The 23,688-nt window shown below is 43.1% G+C and overlaps 1 protein-coding gene across 5 annotated transcripts in view; it reads left to right on the top strand.

Annotated features, from left to right (window-relative positions):
- Nucleotides 1-23,688, top strand: part of EBF4 (EBF family member 4) — a 449,896-nt gene that overhangs the window by 401,878 nt on the left and 24,330 nt on the right. For 3 of the 5 annotated variants that reach the window (XM_029594972.1, XM_029594997.1, XM_029594963.1), the window contains exons 13-15: nt 1,629-1,694; nt 13,481-13,685; nt 18,922-19,107. In XM_029594972.1, the coding sequence (XP_029450832.1) occupies nt 1,629-1,694; nt 13,481-13,685; nt 18,922-19,107 (457 nt within the window). The remainder of the gene's footprint in view (nt 1-1,628; nt 1,695-13,480; nt 13,686-18,921; nt 19,108-23,688) is intronic. The other 2 variants (XM_029594987.1, XM_029594978.1) reach the window with 1 other exon arrangement.

Here is a 23,688-nt window from a genome sequence, read left to right as displayed (position 1 = left end):
AAAATCGGGCGCTCATGTACACGCAGGAATCATAGTTTATAATATGCACACGCCGATGGGTGCATGTTAAAAAATTGCTGCGTCCATGTGCACGCGCGTGGCTTTTAAAATCTACCTCTGCATGCATAGATTTATTACTGCAATTTTAGTTACCTTTACTGATTTATGCAAAATTTGCTGCAATATTATTTTGCCTTTGCTGATATTTACTTTACATATTTAGTAAACCAAGTATTTGCTTTTACAAGTTGTGTTTGTATGTTCTATGATGAAATAGACCACCACTCATTCCACCATTTACAACTTCTGTTTAGTAAGTTATCTTTGCAAGTTGCTTACCTTTGTTTTTTCTTGTTGTTTGGAAACTTATCTCACTCTGCTCAGGCCATGGGATATCTTTATCTGTGCTGGCTTTCTGTTTATTTTTTGCATGGGGGGGCTAAACCCCATTTTTTTGTTAGAGATTTGTGGCACAATAGAGTTTGTTTACTTAAAGGATTGTCTTGTAAAGAAAAATAAACAAATCAGGGAGATTTCTTATTTGTAAGAACAATAAAAACAGCACTGCTTTTATTAGCAAGGTAAATTGAGATGTAAGTAACCAGCAGCTCAGCTCACATAAAAATATGGACTTCTACTTTTAATCTAGGCTGTCCCAGCTCAAGTCTTTTGAAGAACCTGAGCCAGGGAAAGCTGCTAGGGCTGGTCTTAGATTCAATGACAGTTTGCAAGTGAGCAGAGGGCTCATGCCAAGCTGGATGCTTCACCTTTGTCCCGTGGGCTGCTTTTTCCTCTTCTGCTGGGCCTGAGCTGGCTACTTCTTCTTCCATCACTGAACATCTAATCTCTTCCTCCTAGAGCACATCTGTCATAATCACTGCCAGCAGCTTTTGCTCCTCACCAGTCAGTACCACCTGATGGACCGGTGCCATAACTCCCATTTCCCTGCAACTCTCAACAATGAGCCAGACTGGCAGAGGGACAACACTGATCCCCAATACACAGATTCCTCCACTGTCTTCAATCTCAGGCAGCTTCTGCTCAAAGGACCCAATGCCAGCTACTGCTTCCTATGGCACAGGGATGTGTGGCTTTGGTTACTGCAGATATCATGGCTTAGCAGGAATGGAGCTGTCCAGCCTTAAAGTATAACAGCACAGGCGTCCTCACTCTTTGAGTGGGGGATGATTTTTGCAGCTGGTGGGAGTGTGAGTTCGGCCACTAGTTGCCTCTATCTCCATGCTTTCCTTTTCTCTGCTTGGCATGAATTTGGAGAGGTACATGATAGTAGCCATCGTATTTCTTGGTGCTTTCTGTTATGAGCCTATTCAGTTCTGTGTACTGGAATCCTTTCCTAGAGTGACAGAATATAGCCCTCCTGTTTCTCTAATGTGTCTAAAAAATTGTACCAATTTTGTCAATGAAAATAATCAAGCATTTTGGATTGAAAAATCTCAGGCTCACAAAACTAGAACTAGAACTGAAGCAAAAGTGGTACAAAACTCTGATACATGTTTTGCTGTCCAGGGAATGTAAATATAATTTAGTGGTGAAACTATGATGCTGCTGCAGTGCTGTTTGTTTTTACAGACATCTGAAATCTCCACTGTATGTTTGTGTCTTCACAGGAAGTCCTGCTGAAGAGGGCAGCAGATCTTGTCGAGGCTCTTTATGGGATGCCACACAGTAACCAGGTATTGTCACATCCTGGATGATTGAAAAAGGCTTCCCTTGTTGAACAGGTTACAGCCACTATGTCTGCTTCCCCGCCACAGGTCAGAGAGGTAGTGATGCCATTGGAACACAATGTATCACTGTGGAAATATAAAACCAAGTTAGTTACCCCACACTCCCAATATGCTCAAAGACATGGATATAGGGGATATAGTATCTCTTCTGCCTGGTTATTGTTCACCATGGTACCGAAATCAGAGAGCAGTGAGGCATCACAGTGGGAACAATGTAATAAGATGCATGCTGAAATCCACCCTGATTTTTCTGTGCAGATTTTTTTTGGCGTGCGGGGCTTAAAACCAGCGGCAGTGCAGGATTTCATATTGGCCACATATGCTAATTAGATATGGGCATAAAATCTGCATTCTTGAAACACACGTGCCGTAATGCGCTCAGTAACGCGCACTCTATATAGTAAATCGCAAGGACATCTGCACAGAAACCTGAGCGGACACCCATTGGTGTGTGAAGACCAGGGAACGATTCTCAGGACGAAAGCCTTTCTTTTTTGAAAAAATGAATAAATCAGTGGTCCAGAAATTGATGTGAAGGTGGGTAGAGCAGTATCTAACCTTTTCATGATCAGACTCTGACCGCCAGCAAGAGCGTGAAATGCAGATCGGCAATTCTGCCTCATTGAGAAGCTGCCTTCTCTCTACCAGTTTCGTCTGCTGCTTGACTGACCCACAAAAGCATCAAAAACCGGTCTCCACACCATCGCTTTCACTTAACTCCCACCCTCACCTAGGTGCTAAAAACCCACATTAAAAATCCTCACTAACCCGATCTCCCTGTTAGCTTGGCTCCCTGCATTGCCCATGATTAGATAATCATCTCCTTTGCATGCCATTAGCATGCACTTGCACAGAACAAGCAGCAAATTGGTAAGTATATTACACGCATGTTTTTTCACGCACACAGACCCTTATTACATACCCATCTAGGGTTTGCATGGAAAACCGCACACATAAATTTGTGCACAGTATGCGCTGAAACCCACAGCAGCATTACCACTGCTTATTACATCGGTCCTAGTGTGAGCTATACCACAGTTTCTTATATTCTATGTACTGTAAATTAATTTACCCCTTCAAAACTGCCTTGTCAACCTCGTTCAATAAACATGGCTGCCATTGCATCAGCAAACCCACAATAATCCAATTTTTAAAAATTCATTGCAATATTTTCCTTTTTTAACTCTTTCCCTCTTCTTTACCTATGCCACTGTTATGCCCACTTGAGTGCAGCTTCCACATCTCATTGAAATCAAATAAATGAAAATCTCATAAGCTAAGAAGCTATATTGCAGCAGAGTTTCAAGACATTTAAACTGAATTATATACATAAAGGGATAATATCACTTTTCCTTGTTTCCTATCCTTTTCCCCTAAATCTCTTCTCTTTGCTCTTCTACCAATGTTTAGCATTATTGTGAAGTTTCCTTTTTTAATGTTTTAGCTCAGTTTAGGCAAATTAAACATATTTCAAAATTAAAGATGAGCTTCATTATTCTGGCTCGGGTCGGGTTTCAGTTCAGGCGCTTTGTGGGAAAACTCGTTTTCCCACGGATTGTTTTTTACCAAAAACGAAGCTGGAACCTGACCCAAACCCAGAAAAACGAATTAAAAAAAAAAACCCCAAATCGGAAAAAAACCCCACCCCAACCCTTCAATTTAACTTTCTTACAACCCCCCTCCCACCATCCCGATCCCTCCCCAAGACTTACTAAAAGCCTTGGTGGTCCAGTGGGGTCCCGCGAGCGATCTCTCCCTCCGTGCCGTTGGGCTGTCGGGCGTGTTACGAATCAAAATGGCGCCGATGACCCTTTGCCCTTAAGATGTCACAGGGGCTACCGGTGCCATTGGTCAGCCCCTGTCACATGGTAGGAGCAATGAACGGCTGGCGCCATTTTGTGCTTCTACCATGTGACAGGGGCCGACCAATGGCACCAGTGGCCCCTGTGACATAGTAAGGGCAAAGGCTATCAGCGCCATTTTGAATACTGGCAGCCGATGGCCCGAGTGCAGGAGATCGCTCCTGGACCGCCGCTGGACTACCAGGGACTTTTGGCAAGTCTTGGGGGGAGTCATTGGTCGGCTCCTGTCACATAGTAGGAGCACAAGATGGCGCCGGCCATCCATTGCTCCTATTTTTTTTTTTAATAAATGTGCCCCTCCCCCCTGCACTAACTCGATAAATGAATTTTCCCTGAACCACTATGAATTAGGCAGTTTCGTTGAAATTCCCTAATTTGTGATAAATGAATGCACATCTCTATTCAAAATAGACTGCTGTTAAGCATTCTGCTAAACATAATTGAAAAGATTACCTTTCCTCCTTTTACATTTTTTTTAAAGGCCTTATTCAACAAAGATGTTTTTGTGGTCACGGAATGGGAAATAGTCCTTTTCAAATAAGCCTCTATTCATTTTGGGGCAGATTTTCAAAGGGTTACGCGCATAAGATATGCGCGTAACCCCCGAAAAGCTGCCCCTTCCACCCCCTGCGTGTGCTGAGCCTATCTTGCATAGGCTCGGCAGCGCATGCAAGCCCCGGGATACGTGTAAGTCCTGGGGCTTTCCTGGGGGGGGGTGTCGGGCAGGCATAACTTGTAAATTAAAGGTAGGGGGGAATTAGTTAGGGCTGGGGGTGGGTTAGATAGGGGAAGGGAGGGGAAGATGGGGGGGGCGGAAGGAAATTTCCCTCCGAGGCCGCTCTGATTTCGGTGTGGCCTCGGAGGGAACAAAGGATGGCTGCGCGGCTCGGCGCATGCAGGCTGCCGATTTTGCGTAGCCTTGCGTGCGCCGACCCTGTATTTTATAACATGCGCGTAGCAGCGCGCGCATGTTATAAAATCGGGAGTAGATTTATTCGTGCTGGGTTGCGCGAATAAATCTACTCTCACGCGCACCTTTTAAAATCTACCCCTTTGGATTTATCCAGCTAAGTGATGGTGTCTGAATATTCAGCCATAGTCAGTGGCTGCTACTTAACTGGATAATATTTATCCAGCTAGTGATCTGGTTAAGTAGTGGGCTGCACGTGATGTTCTGGAGAGGAGTTACTTATCTGGCTAAATGACTGGGTGATTCATCAAGCTGTGATAGGGCTCTCATGCATGTTATATCGCGTGATAAACGTGATATTTTGCATCTCCTCACCCAAATATCCTTCTCTATTACAATGACCTTCTTTGCATGAGATTTGCATGCATGAATAATGCAAGTGCATGCAAAGAAGTTCATTACTAGTCAATTTTATGTAAATATTTTGTCGCAGCTGACTACAAAGGTGGTCAGCAACGATAAAATTTCTAAATCTATTTGAAATGCATTAGATGTGCGGCGGGAGGCCCGGGACCCTAACACGGGTCCCAAGGCTCCCACTGCACGTTTAAAGTGGCAGAAATGTTTTTTTAAAAGTTGCAGCCAAACAGGGAGGTTGGGCAGGGGTCAGTGTGGTCCTGACTACCCCAAAAATGTGAAAAAGTTGAAAAACAAAACTGTGTGGCAACTGCAACGGCCCTGGACCCTTCCTTCCCCCCTTCCCCAAAGCACACAATAAAATGTGACTCCAGACCCTGATACCACTACACCCCAACCCCAGAGTACCAACATTAAACCCTCCACCCAGCTGGACCCTGAAGTAACACAATCAAACCCCCCTGCCCCCCCCAAAGTAACTCACTCGGGAAAGTAACTTTTCTCGGGATTCATCATTCCTCGCGGAATGATGAATCCCGAGAAAAAGGGGGCGGGATGAAGGGGGATGGCAGGCCTGTGAAAGGCCGCAGCCGTTCGCACCATGGCACTGTGATTTCACCAGCCGCGGTGGGGCTGGCTGCAGCCTTTCGCAGTGAATAGCGACACCGTAAAAGGTGTCGCTATTCACCACACTACTGACGACGATAATGTTCCTCACATTATCGCCGGCAGCAGTGCCGTGGCCAACTCCTCCCCCTCCCCGCCCCGACTCGTCCTCTCTCCACCCCAACTCCTCCCCTCCCCCTAATTTGCAATATATCACATGCGAAAAGGCCCTTATCACATGTGATAAGGCCCTAACGCACGCGATAAAGCTTTAGTAAATAGCCCCTTAAGTTAGTCGGGTAATTTAGACCTCCTATTGAGTAGGTCTAAAGTTAGCCAGATAAACTGACCCAATTAACTAAAAGTTATCTGGGTATATTCAGCAGCCTGACTGCATTGCTGATTATCCTGGCTAAGTTAGCCGGATATGCTTATCTGGCTAACTTTCCTAGCAAGCTATCTTTTGAATATATACTTCTGTGTGTCACAGGGCAGAGCCATCAGGATCCTGTAATTCAGATGTGTATGAAATATTTTCAATATGTGCCCATAAAATAGGAATATAAAAGAATAGGGTCCTACAGTTTTGGCTTGCTCTGCCCTGAGCACGCCACAGATCCAGAAGTGCTGTGGAAACCAGGTAGATTAAAGGAAAGAGAACTGGAGAGGAAGTATTTGAAGGAAATATTATCCCTTCATTGCTGTCACATTGCTCAAACTGTAACATAAAAGAAATATTTGGAACACATGCTTTGATGGTAATATATTTAAGTGCAGAGAATGAAAGGCTGATTTCAAAGGGTATTGTAATTTTGTTACTTTAACATATTTACTCTGGATTATTTTAGTGTGTTTTGCTGAAGTGACTTAAATGACATGATTAGAATCTGGTTGGTATCTGCTGGTAGCTGGATTTTCACCAACTCTGAAGGGGATTTTGTGATCTGGATTTGCCTGTTTCCCTCTCCTTGCTCCCACTACCTTAACACCCCCCCCCCCCCCCCGGAGTTTGCTTGTAAACCCAAATTATTAATACTGTCCTGGGGCTTCCAAAGTCTCTTTGATTCTGAAACCAGTAGCAAGGCTAAACAGGAATATGCAGCCATATGAAACAACATTGGAAATATGCCCTATGTCGGTCCGTCATTTTCTGAACAAAATGACTACAAATACCATGAAGCTTTGTGATAGCCAAAAGTTTCCCTCCAGAAACTGTGTCACTAGGTGGCTTTGCCAACAGTGAGTTTAGTTAAGAAAGTAAAAAGTAAACAGTACAAGACCAAGAATATAGGACATCAATACACACACACAAACACACACACACACATATATATTATATATATATTTTTTTTGGTTTTCAAAATAAAAAATAACATGCAGTATTGTGTCGGTACTGGTTCTTAACAAACCTACCATTTTATATGTTTTCAGACAGTTCAAGGTTATTAGAAATAAGCTGAATCAGTCTTGTTCTCTTACCCTCTTCCTGTTGTATGTTGGGATGCATTGCTGTAGGTCTGGAAGGGGTCTCAAGAGGTTATGTAGTCTAATTTTTGAAGTGTGGCAAGATTACAGATTCCAGGAGTAATGACCAGGACACATTCACAGATGATCTTGTGGTAGTGTTAATTTAAAAAGTATCCCCCCCCCCCCCCCCAGTAATATTGTAACGTTTTGCAATATTGCCTTCAGTCAGAGTTCATTGTGCAATAATGTGGGTGGACTCTTTAGCCCAAGCTATGAAGAAAATTTGTTTCAGTAAATCCCAAGAGAACATATGTTTGGCATTAAGATGAGATGCGATCACTAATGAACAAATTAGCTCGTTATCAGTGATGAGTCATGTCATTTGATTGCTGTTCCCTCTAGCTGAAACCAGAGTTTTAAATTACCACAGATGGCTTCTCACTGCCTCAGCATATTTACTTAAAATAGATTAATGGTGGTGTTACATTTGGGCCAAGGGAAGAAGGCGGTCAGCTTGGGGAAATGAATCTGGGTGAAGGTGATCCCTTGCAGATTGGGTGTCTCTAGGAGGAAGCTGCCTGTCCCAGGCATCCTAATGACTTGAGTTTATTAGCTCTGAAAGAGGCAATTTCGTTTTATTCTAAATGTTTACTATAAGGCATACTCTTCACCATACTGGACGTATCTGGCAGTCCCATTGCAACATCCATAACCTTGGATCAATGCAGCTGGAAGCTTCTCCATTTATGACTCCAAAGACTTTCTCATCTACTGATATTTACGCTCAAATTGTAAGAGCCCTGCGCGTGTAAAAATCGGAAGTTACGTGCGTGGCCGAGCCCTGTGACTGCCATGCACATTTTGGAAAGCGCCCGGCCACACACATAACCCCCGTTACACACAGAAGTGCCGGGCCAAGTAAAAGAGGCAAGCTGGGGGGGCGTGGTCTGGGCGGGAAGGGGTGGAGCGGGAGGGCGGGGCCAGGGCTGTGCCATTAGACGTTGTCCCGGGGAAGCGTACGTCGGCAGCTGGCCAGCACACCGAAGATACTTCTGTTCCGGAGGAGCAGAAAGTATTAAAATAAAAAATGTGGGGCTAGGTAGGGTTAGGTTAGGGGTCGGGGAGGAGGGGGGAAGAGGGAGGAAGGTTAGGGTTAGGGAAGTTTCCTCCCAGTCCGCTCCTTAATTGGAGCGGACTGTGAGGGAACTGGGAACCGGCCGTGCGTAGGTTGTAAAATTCTCCCCCTGCATGCGTGCGCCAATGAGCACTCGTTATAAAATGATCGCGTCCATGTGAGCACGCCGGGAATCACACACACATGGACGCACGCACGCACCTTTTAAAATCTACACCTTAGAGTCTTAATTACTATGGGTTATGATTTCAAAAGGTTTATCTGGCAAACCTCTGAAGTTAGCTAGTTAATCATTTGGTTTTAAAAATTCTCATGCTCCTCCCGATCAGCTACATTTGCTTTCCCTAAGTTCACAAGGCAGCTAAATTTAGCCAGGCAAGAGGGGTAGCTCCAGAGACATTTCTAGACTAGGATTACAATTTAGCTGGACAGGGATGATTTTTCCCAGCTAGATTTAGGATTTCCATCTGAAAACCTATCCGGTTAGGTTCAGCTCAAAATTTCCCCAAAGATCACCATTTAAAAATAACTGGTTATCCTTGCCAGTCAGCAGCTTTTTGAAGATTGGTTTGGCTTTTTTCCCAATCTGTGTCTATGGGAATAAAGCTTGGTATTTTATTCATGTATTTATTCAGTTATGTGCTTAAATGATTTGTTCCCTGTACTTTCCACAGTTCCATAGGGGTTACATCATTAAAAAACAGTCATAAAAGAACCTAAATATAAAACAATAGATTTCTAACAAACTGTATATCAGGACAAGCATCACAGTCCAAAGAGCCACGAAGATGCAAAACAAAGGAAAGAAAGAAAAAAAAAACAAAACAAAACGCAAAATGGTGCTAATCCAATAATTGATCTTTCCATATAACAAAATACTGTGAGAAGACTGTTGCAGCCTCAAAGGCTTGCTCGAACAGAAATGCCTTTAGCTGCTTTCTGAACCTGTGCACGTCAGAATGGGAAGATTTTCGGGCAATGTATTCCAATAGATAGGGCCAGCTATTGAGAAGGCCCTTAATGTACTATTACTGTACTGTGGAATAAACACTTATTAAAGAAAATGTGTATATTTGAGTAAACTAAACATTTCTTCTTATCATGTAAGAACTTTCTACTGTTCTTTTTAAATGTCTTGTTTCTATGTATAATTAATTGCCACTCATGGGGCACAGAGAAACACATTTTTCAGAAGGAGGTGAAGAGCTGAGAGATATGCAAAGAGATTGATCCCAAGAGATCACTGTGGCAAATGCAGGAGCTTAGTGCAAGCAGAAAAATGTAAAACCCTTCTACATTTTTTTAAGTGTAGAGTTTTGCTCTGATTGAAATTCTGCATTGTTGATGTCAGCACTAGCACCGTGATCTATTTCTGGGTCTAGAATTGACATCATCTGCTTGAATACAGTTCTGTATTGTCTCGGGATACTGTGACATCACTGCTGAACTGAAACTGAATGTTATATGTCTGTAGCTAGCAATAAATAATAATGACAGTTCTTTAGGCTTCATTCCAACATTTTACAATTATAGTAGTGAAGGAATATGTATTAGTGACATTTGCTGAAGAGATTTGTGTGTGTGCTAATTGGCCATTAATGGAACCTACAGGAAACTCAGGCCATAATTCAAAAAATTGAGCTCCTATATGTAGATTGGCATCTAAGTTAGCTGTGTATTTTCAGTTAAACAGGGGGGGGGGGCTACATTTTTGACTGAAAATTCATTTAAATTTAGGGTCCTAAAAATTAGGACCCTCAATGTTTTGGCCTGCTTTTCATTTGCCCACAGTTAGGCTCCTAAGTTGAGTGCCTAGTGCTGAAAATCAGTGCTGAGCCCCTAACACTATTTCCTCATCTCTCTACCCCTCAGCTATCCGCTTATAGGACCTAAATTTAGGACTTCAGCCTTTGTTAGTTTTCAAAAAGGACAACGTAGGAGCCTATCTTCAAAGGTTAAGATCCTAAACATTTTGAAAATCTGCCTCTTAGGCTTCAAGTTTGGTTGAAAATAGGTGCCTAAATTTAGGTGCTCAGCTTTTTTGAGTATCAGCCTTTAGGGACCTCAATTTAGACTCTCAGCCCTAGTACATTTTTAGAAAGGACAATTTAGGAGCATAACTCCAAACCTTAGGAGCCTTAAACCCTTTGAAAATTTACCTCTTTACATCTACTGTGACATTCTAAACTTTTCATTTGGACAGCGCTGTGCACAGTTAACTCCAGGATTCAGTGTGAATTGTCTTAGTGGTAGAAGATTGCACAGCTTTTGAAGAAGAAATTATATAATTTCTAGGCCAGGACAAAAATGCTCATTCTCTTTGTTCAAGTAAAGACTGTCACTTTGAAATCAGAACATGTACTATACATATGGCTCTAAGAAGATATGAGGACAACTAGAAAGGAAATGAGGAAAGAGGTTATAAATAGGAGAGAGGCGAGAATGGAAGGGGTGGAGCAGATCAGAAAGACACACAGGGCGATGCAGTATCAGCGCGCCTTAAACGGGCACCCGTGATTGAGTGCCCGCTCCCTTAACGCGCGCCGATTCACCTCTCCCGGGTGCCCGATTTAATATTTAAATCGGGTGCCACGGTAAAAAAGGAGGCGCTAGGGGAAATTGTGCGCCCCAAGCGCCTCCTCGGCAGCGGGCACCTGAGAGAGGTGGCTGTCAGCCAATTAGGAAAATGGACGCTCATTAATTGAGCATCCCTTTTCCTAACCTGACAGCTAGCTCACTTTTTTTTTTTAATTTTCCTATTTCACTTCCTCCGACTTATCGTACCGATATTATCACAACGATATCAAGTCAGAGGCTCCTCAAGAACAAACGCCTGCTCCGGGCAGGCATTCATTTTTGCAGGCTAAAATGTGCGTGTCAGGTGCACTTTTTTTTTTTTACTTGGGGGCGAATAGCTAATAGCCTCATCAACATGCATTTGTATGTGATGAGCGCTGTTACCTTCGCGGGGGGCTGGACGAGCGTTTTGGATGCGCTGATCCCCTTCTAGCGCAAAGGGTTGTGGACACATGTCCAAAACGCGCATCCAACCACAGGTTAAACAGTGCGCTCGGCTGAGTGCACTGGATTGGGTCGGCCTGAATACATGAAGAAAATGAAACAAAAGGAAGAAAGTAGATAATTAACTAAGCTAAATTAACTCATACAGGAGAAGAACTGGGTGAGAAAAACAGCAGTGAAGTCAAATTAGAAGAAAGATAAGCAAGGGCAAGAAATGAGATGAGAACTGCAAGAAAGCATGAAGGGCATGTAATACCACTGCCCCCTTCACCAGATATCACCTTTGGCAAACTGCCTGCAACCCCAGAACTAGGGAGCCTTCCACTGGGAAACTGCAGAATTGCTATGGAGCCCAAGGGGAGATTCACACACACAAAATAAGTAATTGTCCACACCAGGGTTGTATTCTAAAGTTTAGAGATCAAATGTCAAAGTCCAGAAAGTTAGGAAAAAATAGTTGGGAAAAGTTAAAAAAATACAGTTCAGCGCTTAATGTCAAAGGCAGCTTCTCAGTCCACTTACAAATCACTTCACAGTTCTTACACACAGCTCTTGTCTCCTCAGTCACTTGAGCAAAAATCCTTAGAATCTGTTCCCCATCAAGTTCCCCACCAGAGTCATAACTTTTCCTCAGACCCCACTGAAGATCACAGACTGGGAACATTTCTCGTCTGTGGGCTTCCCCAGACAAACCCATCTTCCTATGGATTTGGAGTCCTTCCTTGTTATTCTTGGTGGCCTGCAGCCATTTTGGAGAGAGCTCAGTCTCTACTGCTCCGCTAGCAAACTTCCTTAACTGCTATCTAGCCCTGAAGGCCTCAAGGGCCAGCTTCCCAAACTGCAAGCTGATACATTCCGTCTCTGAAATCCATCTCGCAACTCCTCCCGGTGCTGGTAGAAGCACCTTTGAATCCTCGCTCCAAACTCGTCCCCTGGAGGGGAAGACCCCTATCATCATTCTGCACTAGTTGCACACCGCCCTGAACCTTGCATCACACTGGAAAGTTCTGCATTTTACTGAATGCCACCTTTATGGTAAACCTAGACAAGGGTCACAGAAATATCAGAAAATCAAGAATAAATTAGAAACAGATTGAGCAATGTTCAAAATTGTTTTAATGTTTGAGTTAGGTTGGAATTGATGTGGAGTTTTTTTTGTTTTTTTTTAAATGTGTACAGGATCATATAGTATTTGTCTGTTTATTTTATTTAGGAAGTGATTGCACGTACAGATCAGAGAGTACTCTTAGGTGTACCTATGATATTATATAAAGATGACCTGGATTTGTTAATATCCAAAGCAGTCGAAAATCCATTTGGATTTCCAAATCCAAATCTATTTAGCCCTCAGTTTGCCCAGATGAAGTTACAAAGAGGATTTGTTACAGCAGAATTTGACTGCTACTTGATACCAAATACAGTGCAAGAATTATCTTTGAAGGTTAAGACTTCCATTTGTTTTGTTCAGGATTTGTTATAAAGAGGTTTTCTCTCAGATCAGCAACTGCTTTAGATACTTGTCCTCACTATCTTCTTCCATTATGTTAGTAAATTGGCTCTCAGGCTTGAAAAAAAAAATGCAGCTCCAGATGATTCTTGCAGGAGCTGGGATCACCGAACAAAAATATATATATTTTTAATAGTGATATCAACTCTGGAAGGAATCAGTCCAATGCATTTCTACCTTGCAGTGGCTCACTGCCCAATAATCCAGTACTGAACTTGCAGGAGCTGAAAGTGAGATGAAATAATAACATGGTAATAGTAAATGTTTGCAGGTGAAGAGCCTTTGGCACATCCAGGCTGCCCTGTTGCTTCTGCCTGCGCTGTTTCTAGCTAAGGAAATCTCCCAGCTGTTGGCCATACAGACTTGACCAGCTGCATGATACCGCTCTGTCGTCTCGTGTTCTTGACAGCCTCACAGAGACAGCAGAAAGGTTTCCTTTGTACACAGTGGAGGCCTGCTTTAGGGCTTTTTCATATGGTGCAGGGTCATGTTTGCGGAGGTGGGAAGCGATAAAACAATACGGTGTTTCAGTATTGCTATAAGATGGCATAGAGATCATGGGTACCATTTTGGGGCAACATCGTGAAGGATCTTTAAGGAGGGACGGAGCAGCAGCCAAAGATAAATAGATTTTACATTTACTAGCACGTGCAATCCCAACTGCCAGCCAGGATCGCCGTTACGTTTGCTCCATGTTATAGTGTCAATGTTGAATGTTAAAATATGTTTGGTGCTCCCTGCTGGAGCAGGAGAGCACTCTTGATTAAGCCTGCTTTTTAAGCTTGTTTTTCTGTTTTTGTATTAAAGTCCCTGTCTGCTGATCACTTCTTCCAGGACATCATCCTAAAGAGGGCAGCGGACATCGCCGAAGCTCTCTACAGCGTGCCCCGCAACTCGAACCAGCTGACCTCCCTCGCCAGCAACCACGCTCACTCAGGAATGATGGGAGTCAACTCCTTTGGGAGTCAGCTGGCCGTCAACATCGCGGAAGCATCCCAGGGCACAGAGCAGGGTGAGCACCTAAGAGCTTCCGTCCCCGACACTGACCCCGGAGAATCCCTTCTCTTCTGAAATCCTAACCCGTCTGCCGGGTCTGCATGAGTACGTTTTAACAGTTGAGGGCCCTAGGGAAAACGTCCTCCTCCTCTCCTTCCCTTAACTTTCCCCATGGCCGGATGGGGCAGATTTGAAATGCAAGTAAAAATATAATGACTGCCTAGAGTGAATAGATTCACTCTCACAGAGCTCACATCTCCCCAAGGTTAGAAATAAAAAAAGAAAAATCTTAAGCTTTAAAATACTGCTTGCCTGCTCTGTCCTGTGCCTTTATGAAAGGAGCGTGCCTTACCTGCACATCTGTCTGATTGCACAGCCTCTGGAGCCCCCTTGCTTTAATGTGCGAAGCCACAGCTGCCCAGGGGGTCCGAGCAAGCCTGGCATGTAGAACGTGGTACAGGAAGGCAGAATCCTGTTCCATTTACTCAGGAGTCAGAGGTCTGTCTGAGGGGGAAAAAAAAACCAAACCTCAAACGTCTTCCCAGTCGCAGAGGAAAAGAGAAGATGTGAGGGGGGAGAAGGCCAGGCATGCTTCTTAGTAAAGAGATCGGGAAAAGGAACGTGATGTTCCACCCTCAAAGGACAATCTCAAAGCAAGAAGAGCGTATGTGCATGCCCTTTCAGTTCATGCCCCAAGAAAGATGACTGGTGCTCAAATCGTTGAGCTAGACATGGGGTCAGCCATAGATGCTTCGCACCAGACAGTGGTTAAGCAGGTTAGAGACTTGGTCTGTGCTTTACAGCAGCCAGAAGGAGTCAGGGTAGCATAATCTAATGCTTGAGGTACTGCAACCTGCCGTGACTTCAGTTCCCCCCAGTTCACACGCCACCCCCATCAGTTTCTCTGCGTGACCCAGCTTGAGCAGTCCACAGGATGTCTTTGTGTTCAATCTCTTTCTTTCCCCTCGTACAGTATTTCTCTGCTTTTTAAACAATCATTTTTTAGTTAGGTTGTCAGTGCTTCTGGGCAGGGGACGGTAATGACAACGAAGGCTGCTGCAGTGCCCCAGGTGTCTGTGAAACTGTGCAGGTAACTCGGTGTAAAGTAGTAGAGTTTCACCAGACTGCCTAAAGAAACCTGGAACTTGTTAGCTGCAGTATGTGCCACCGTACGCTGAAGCCACTTTTTTTTTTACATTTTGTTAATAATACAGGCAACAGACTTGCTTTTTAAAGGGATTTCTTCCATTCTTCACCTAGTTCAAAGGATTTTTTCTTTTTTTTTTTTAAATGACCACCAATTTTCAACAAAGTTGATCCAGGTTAAGTTAGTGAGAGCTATCTGGTAGATCAAATACTGCCAGGTTATCCAGTGGGTTCCATTTCTCAGTCGCTGCCTTCTGGTTTTTTTTTTTAACTTACTATAAACTCGGCACTTGCAGTTTTATTTGTTTATTCATTTATTTAAGGTAGTTACTACTTGCTTTACTACAAACACAGTACCCAAAGCAAGATACATAGTAAGATGGTAATGGCGGCAAAAAAAGACCAAATATTTCATCCAGTCTGCCCAACACATTTCTTATGGTAGTAACTGCCACTCCGATCAGATTACCCCCAAGCCTTATGTTAAGGGTAATAATAATGTGCATAGCAAATTATTAACAGCATCAGCAAAACGCAATTGTCTTCAACATAGACTTAGTTTTTGGGTACTTGCCAGGTTCTTGTGGCCTGGCTTGGCCACTGTTGGAAACAGGATGCTGGGCTTGATGGACCCTTGGTCTGACCCAGTAAGGCATTATCTTATGTTCTTATGTTCTTATAGTCATAAAACCCCATGTCAGCCGATAACCTAGAACACTCCCAAACAAATACTCCCCAACAAAGAAGAAATACAAGAAAATAAAAACAACAAATAAGTACAGCATTTGAAACAAATGAATGGCAAATCAACGCTAAAGCATCCTGATCAAGGATCAGAAAATAAATATCCTAGGAGTAGATATTCATAAGCTATTTAGACGGATAACTCAAAAGTTATCCGTCTAAATGGCAAATGTGCTATATTCAGACACTTATCTGGCAAAATTATAGCTAACCGGTTATTATTTAGCCAGACTAAAAAAGGGGTGTACTGAGAGCGTTCCGGAGAGGGGCTGCGAGATATCCGGCTAACCTTGTGTGGCCAGATAAACAACCGGCTGGACCCAGATCGTGGTAGGACGCTGCCACAGTCCCAGCCTCAAGGTAACTTTTATTTCAGGTGCAAGGAGTGAAAGGGATAGTGTAGGGGTGGGAGGAGGGGGTGCTGTCACTTGAAAAGTGCAAATTACAAAAAAAAAATAAAATAAAATAAAACGGAAACCAGGAGCCGGGGATGGGAGAGGGAATGAGGCATGATTCCTGGTCGTATTGTCTGTGTTATTTGTGATGCTGCCAATTTTGAGGAGTGGGGGTGGGGGGGGGGGGGGCAGGCTCAGCTCAGCAAGGCCAAGACTTTGAAGCTCAAATTGAAGGGAGGAGGGGGTCTGGTTAGAGCCTGTAGGCCCCGTGATTTTTTATTCTTTTTTTTGTGTGTTACAGCATTGCTGCTTAACCAGCTTATATTCTTTTGAATACAGCCAATTATTTGTAAAGTTATCTAGCCGCACAAGGCCGGATAACTTTAAACATAACCAGATATTGAAAAGAATATCCGGTTATGTTTAAAGTTATCCAGCTACCATTAGCCGGACAAGTTTAAAAGGGCATATTCAGAAGGACATTTAAGCTACTGAATATCTAGGACAAGTTATCTGGCTAATTTTATGGACCTCCTTGTTTCTTATTCTTGATGTAGTACTAGGCATTAGGGCAATGATCTTGCATACATGACAATGCTTAAAGCCTCATACCAGGGAGATTTAGGAAACAGAAGCAGAAGAAATGTCTTTATCTGATACACTTTAGACGGAAGGAAGAAGCTGGAATAATGGTTTATATTTTTATTTATTTATATTCTGCTTTTCACACTTTTTTTTCAGCATTTCAAAGTGGATTACATTCAGGTATTGTAGGTATTTCCCTAACCCCAGAGGGCTTACAATCTAAGGGCTAGATTTTAAAAGCCCTGCACGCATAAATCCTGCCAGATTTACGTGCGCAGGGCACTCATGCGCCGGCGCACTTATTTTGTATAGGCCGCAGGCGCGCGCAAAGCCCCAGGACGCGCGTAAGTCCCAGGGCTTTGTAAAAACGGCGGGAGGGGGCATGTCCAGGGCGTGTCTGGGGTCAGGGGGCGTGGCAATGGTTTGGGGCCGGCCAGGAGGCCGATCCCGAGTCCCCCGGCACTGCGGCCTGTGCCGGGGATGCCGAGGCGGCTCGCTCAAGTTACGCGTGCTTCAAGCAGGCGTAACTTGAGCGGCCCGTTCCATCCGAGGCCGCTTCGGAGCGGCCTCGGATGGAACGGAGGCAGGCTGCGCGGCTCGGCGCACGCAGGCTGCCGATTTTGCGCAGCCTTGCGCGCACCGACCCCGGATTTTATAAGATACGTGCAGCTACACGGGTATCTTATAAAATCCGGCGTACTTTTGTTCGTGCCGGTTGTGCGAACAAAAGTACGCGCGCGTGTACTTATTTAAGATCTACCTCAGCGTTTGTACCTGAGGCAATGGAGGGTAAAGTGACTTGCCCAAGGTCACAAGGAGCGACAGCAGGACTCAGAACCCTGGTCTCCTGGTTTGTAGCCCACTGCTCTAACCACTAGGCTATTCCTCTACTTTATTTATTTCAGAATAAAACAAAAAAAAGGGCATCTTGTTTCAAATGAGGAAGACCAGTGCCTTGGTAGAAATACTTGGGGAGAAGGGAAACCTATTTATTTGATTAATTTATGTAGTAATTTTTTCATGTGCAGTATCATGATGAGTCCTGTAGTGAGGAACGTAGATGGCTCTGTACATTCCTGAACTGTAGACATTATGTAATATTTCCTAGAATATGGTGTTGTTTCCATTAAATGCTCTTTGGAGGGCAAACACTTGCTATGTTTCTACTAAAGGAAAGGATTTATATCCAACCTGTGTCGTTCGTCAATAGTTTTATTAGCTCAGTTTTCCTGCGCCAACCATTGTACAATTTCCTGGCGAAGCTGAGGAGCTTGCTTTCCCGCCTCTGCCAGGTCGCACTCTTATAACCACAGGGCTCTCTCTCACTCACACTGTCTTATTTCTCTGCTAGCCATTGCATAGTACTATTAGGGGGTAATTTTCAAAAGGGTTTACACATATAAGTCGTATGGACAATTCAATGGCATATATCGTAGCAATTTTCAAATTACCACTTCCATGGGTAAAGTGCATTTACACTTGTAAAACCCAATTTTAAGCATGTAAACGCTTTTGAAAATCAGGCCTTTAGAGGTCTATATTCAGACACAGTCCATTTCACATAGACACAAAATGGGAGAAAAGCTTTAATGTCATCTGGCTAACTCTGAATATTGGAGTTAGCTGATTAAATTAGTCGGCTAACTCAACTCCTCCCAGTTATGCCCCTGGACCGCCTCTAACTTATCTGGCAAAGTTTTAGCCTCCTAATTATAATTTAGCTGGATAAAGGCTGAATATATCTGGGGGCCATCTAAATGGCGTTTGAATATGGACCTCTAGATGTACAAAGCATTTTTGCTTAAAGCAAAATGCTGTTGATATTTGATTATTATGGTTATTATCATGATTTGTGTAGCATACCCCAAATGTATGCAGCAGTGTACAGAGACACATAATGGACGGCCTTACTCATTGGGGCTTACAATCTAGTCAAGTCAGACAGGACACACAACAAGAAAGCAAAAAAAAAGCCTTGGATAAGGCAGGGAGGCCATGACTGAGAAGATTTTAATGTAGATGGGATTAAATTGTAAGGAGGGGGTGCACATTTTAATTGATTATCATCAGGCATGAAGTTTGGGTCTTGGAAATGTGTTAAGGAGAATTCTGAGTATGTAAGTTGTTGCTAATCAGCTTTTTTCTTGTATAGTGAAAGGTAGGTATGGAATATCAATCAGATCCAGTTCTGTCCCAGAAACTGAGACATGCCCTCCCCAGGCTACAACCCAGATTAATAAATCTGTTACATATATAGGAAGAATGTATTGCCCTGCATGAGCTTCTGCGGTATTAAAGTCAGTACCTTTATTACTACTGTTACCATTATTGTTCTTATAAGCTTCTTGACAATGGTCCGCTTTTCTTTTTCTCTTCTCCCAGGTTATACTCGGAACACGAGCAGTGTTTCTCCCCGAGGCTATGTACCCAGCTCTACCCCTCAGCAGTCTAATTACAACACCATCACCTCCAGCATGAATGGCTATGGAGGGGCAGGAATGACCAGTCTCGGAGTGCCTGGCTCTCCCAGCTTCCTCAATGGCTCCACTGCAAATTCTCCCTATGCTAGTGAGTCTCCTCCCTCCGCTCTTTCATATGCATGTCTGATAAACATACAGGTGTAAGTTTACCAGCATTTTTCAGATCATCGTGGACAACTTGAGTTATGATTTTGTTTTATTTTTCTAGCCGTCCTATTGCATTCTGGGATTTCTTCATGTAAAATAAATAAGGTTTCAATCCCCATAATGTAGTAGCATTGGCATTCTAGTAATGGCACAAGTTAATTGAAAAGTTGCTGTAGGTGATATTATGAGTGGTATCTTGTATATTGATTGGTATGATATTGTATTGCTACTATAAAAGTTACTGAGTATAGGGTGTAACTTCCTGAAGCTGAATGATGTGATGTGACACTCGATGATACTGCATTGGCTTTTAGCATTGCTATGTAGAGTGCAGGCTGCTACTGTAGGCTCTCTTAAGACAAGGAAACTTCACTCGTTTACATGGACTCTTCTGTAGATTTCCACAGGCATTTAGAACTTTTTAGCAGTCTCTGCTGTAACAACCGTTAAAACCCTGTTGCTCTTCTGTCTCTGTTAATCTGGACTGAACAAAAATATTAAAACTAAAGAACACCCCGCGTTTTCAAAAGACCATTGTCATTTGGCCAAACTTGGTGGGAGATGACAACATACGTTAGATGAAAAAAGCCAGTTCTTATACCTTCATAGAGAAGACTGCAATATAAACAATGACTGCTATATTTTAATCATTACTAGAGAGAGGCATTTGGGAGAAACAAAATATGAAATAAGACAAAACTTCCTATTTCGTTTCAGATCATTTTCAAAACGGAACAAGTTAAATTCTAACGAAATTTCATCAGAATCTTGTTTCATTTTGAAAACCTATTTTAAAAAAACAATTATCGGTCGAGCTTAGGCCTAAGCCTGAAGCCAGGGACTCACCTAGGGAGTAGGCCGAGATCCAAAGCAGGGGTCCCGACCTATGCCCGAGCGCAACTCCGACATCTCAGCTTAGACCTAGGCCCAATACCTGGTCCTCGCCTAGGTGTAGGCCACAACTTGAGCAAAGGCCCAGGCCCAGGAATTTCCAATGACCCCCCATACTTACCAAATCCAATGCCATGTCCTGCCCAGTTCCAAAGCTGGGGCTCGACCTGGACCCAGGTCTGTTGCCAGGGTCCAACCCAGAAGATGAGTCCTGATGCCTTGGCCTCGGCCCAGGGTCAGGCCCAGGCCCAGGCCTCAGAATTTCTCTTCGGCACCTTCTTTCTTCGGCTCTTGTTCAGCAACTGACGCCGTCAGTTGTGCTGGAGTTAATTAACTCCAGTGCATCCTCCCCAGCAGATGGCGTAGATGGTGAACAAGAGCCAAAGAAAGAAGGCTTAAACCATGGTAGGTTGCCATGGTCTAGGCCCCACGCAAGGCTCAGGCTTGGGCCTGGGCCTAGGCCTCGTCTGTGGATCCCCTCAGCCCTGGTAAGTGGGGGCTGGGGAGGATCCTGGCCCCAGCATTTTTCCAGGTGGGAGGGATGGGTGGGGGGCATGGGAGGCCTTGTTCTGTTTTTTTTTTCCCATTTTTGGTGGGGGGGATTTCAATGTTTATATAATTTTTTTAAACTAAAGAAACAAAATAAACATTTCAAGAAACAAAATTTGTGGGGGAAAAACCCCCCAAAAATGAAATGAAATTTCCCCCCTTCCCATCCCTAATCATTACTGGCATAAAAAAGAAAAGAAAACCTGACTTTGTTATTTTTATATCTCATGTCAAAACCTTCACCCTTTGTGATAACCAATGTTGAATAAACACTTATTGTTTATAAACTTTTGTCCCAGCCATTATTCATCTGCACTTATTCCTTCTAGAACATTATCCTAGCCCAACAAATGCCTCTGTTTCGTGTGATCAACTTCATCAGGGGAATTTCGCTGCTGCACTAGACTGAAGCAACTTAAAAATATTTTCATTAAACTAGTCAAATTTAGAAAGAAACTTAATCTAAATACTCACGGGTCCATAAGTATGATGAATAATTTGCTTTCGCCCTACAAGAACAGCAGTATCAAAATGATATAATATGTCCACTTGAATTAAATCTTAGAAATTGTTGAATAGACAATCTACCTTCTAGATGAACTCGCCAAGCTGTCGACTTATACTCTATTATTAGAACTGGAACTGGTTCACACTTCCTGGAATTACATCTATATGCACTCTCTAATTAACATAACTTCACGCGCTATTATGATACCAAATATGTTGCTATGGACACTGATCTGACCCACCACTTCTCCAGTTTAATACTGTAGAAACTAACCCAGCCTGTTGTTTCATAATATTATTTGATCTGCAACCCAGCCCATATTTTTAATGCTCTACTCTGATACTAAGCACTTGCTCTTATATATTTAACATTAATAACCATAATTTAATAATGCTACACAGTCTGGCCAGTCAACAAAATCAGGTCCATTAAATGTGAATTAGTAAAAAACCTGCCAATCAATATCTTGATTTAAACCCGTGGACTTTAAAGTTTGCCATTTGAAAATAAACCTTTATTCACTATGTTGTAAATACCTCCAGTACTTGAATGCAATCCACTTTGAAGTGTCCGAGAGGCAGAAATCAAATAAATAATTAACTGAATGTGAACTAATATCACGACCGCACTTAAGGACAATCCACTGCATTTCAAAAACCTTAACCTGTTCAACAGTGTTCTCTGAGCAGAGCATCAATTTTATTATTGCAAATGCAAATTTTATGTTCTGTTATGCATGTCCTAACCATGCGCTTAGTCTGGTCAATGTAAATCTCATCACGTGGACAGACTACTTCGTATATGACCTGAGATGTGGAATAATAATCTTATCGAAAATTCAAAAGTAGGATGAATGATTAAACAGTTATCACCAGACACTGCAAGAACCAGAACTGAAATGGCCCTTTGTTTGATGAGCAACAGATGTCAATGATGGGAGATTAGGTGGCACTGGAAAGTCTTTTAAATTGTGTCCCCTTTTACATGAAACTGTAGGATAATCCTTGAAAATAGCGTAGAATATCCCACCGGTGCATAATGGCCCATTTTACATTTTACCCATGGACTTTGCATTAATTTTCAAAGTCAAAGTACGTGCCTAGTTTCATTTTAAAAATTGCCTAAGGAAAATTACCAGCAGACATTTGCATTTTCTGTTTTGGGTGGCTCGTTTTTCTGAGCAGGCACATGCACATATTTTTTAAACTTCAAAAGCATGTGCGTAATTCCAAACTCTGCCCCCAAGAATGCCTCCTCCCCACCCACCCCCCACTTTTTACACAAAGACTTTATGCTCATTTTCAAGAAGAAAATTCTCATGTACTTTCTCTTCGAAAATTATCCCAGAAAGCTGCCCACGCACATTTACACCTTCTACGTTCCACAGGTAGTTTTTCGGAGAAAAACTTACATGCATACTTTTTTACATGCAAAGGTGCACGCATAATTCCAGTCCCCACCCACAAGAATGCCTCTTTATACAGTGGGTAAAAGTACGCAAATATAAGCATGCAGTTTTCAAAAAGTCCATCCCCTTCAGTGAAGCACTCTTTTACCCATGGAAATGGTTTTCAAAATTACCCTCCCTATGTTTCCATGACCTTGGACAAGTTCTGCCTCTTCCTGTCACCAGCTACAACTGGGTTACAGTTATATCACTTTGTCCTCTTTGTATCCTTCCAAAACTCAATGATGGTATAAGGCAGTGTGCATTGCTGTCTAACACAGTTTACTAGTTTATAGTTAGTGTAACATAGAAACATAAGAAACATGTTGGCAGAAAAAGACCGTATGGCCCGACCAGTCTGCCCCTCCACCTAACTAACCATAGGATTTTTTATTTTGCTGTAAATATAGCAGAATGAAGAGCCACAGCTAGAAAAAGGCAGGGGAGGGGGCGATAGTGTACACCCACCGCATCATGGTGGTGCGTTTTCGCCCACGGTGCGCACTATCGCCCCCATAGTGCCCCTGCAAAAGGTGTAGCTATTTCCGGCGCTGCTTCCGGCGATAATGTGTAAAATATTATAGCCCACAGCGCAACTGGCCCCCAAATTTTTTTAATCCTGCCCAAACCCCTTCCCTTTCCCTTTCCCTCATTGAAATTATATCGCCGCGATGCGGTCATTATCATGTGCGTTAGGGTGTTATCGCACACAATAAGGCCCTAACGCATAGGATAACGGCCCATCACATTTTGATTAAATGACCTCCCTCATTTACCTTTACAATTCCCATCACTCCCTCAGAGATCCCCTGTATTTTTTCCATACATTCTCGAATTCAAATACTAGTTTTGTCTCCTCCTCCTTCCCTGGGAAGCTGTTTCATACATCCACTACTCTCTCTGTAAAGGTACATTTCCTAAGATTACTTCTGAGTCAACACCCTTTCACCCTCATCCCATGACCCCTTGTTCTAGAGCCTCCTTTTCATTGAAAGAGGCTTACCTTCTGTGCATCGAAACCTTTTAAATATTTAATCTCTATTCTATTTTGCCTTAACTCTAGTTCATACATGTTTAGATCTTTAAGTTTATCCCTATATGCCTTAGAACAAAGACCACTGACCAGT

The sequence above is a fragment of the Rhinatrema bivittatum genome, chromosome 1 (genome assembly GCF_901001135.1).
Source record: "Rhinatrema bivittatum chromosome 1, aRhiBiv1.1, whole genome shotgun sequence".
In the NCBI taxonomy this organism is placed as follows: Eukaryota; Metazoa; Chordata; class Amphibia; order Gymnophiona; family Rhinatrematidae; genus Rhinatrema; species Rhinatrema bivittatum.
The sequence above is the reverse complement of the archived record's forward strand: the minus strand, read 5'-3'. Positions and strand labels throughout refer to the sequence as shown.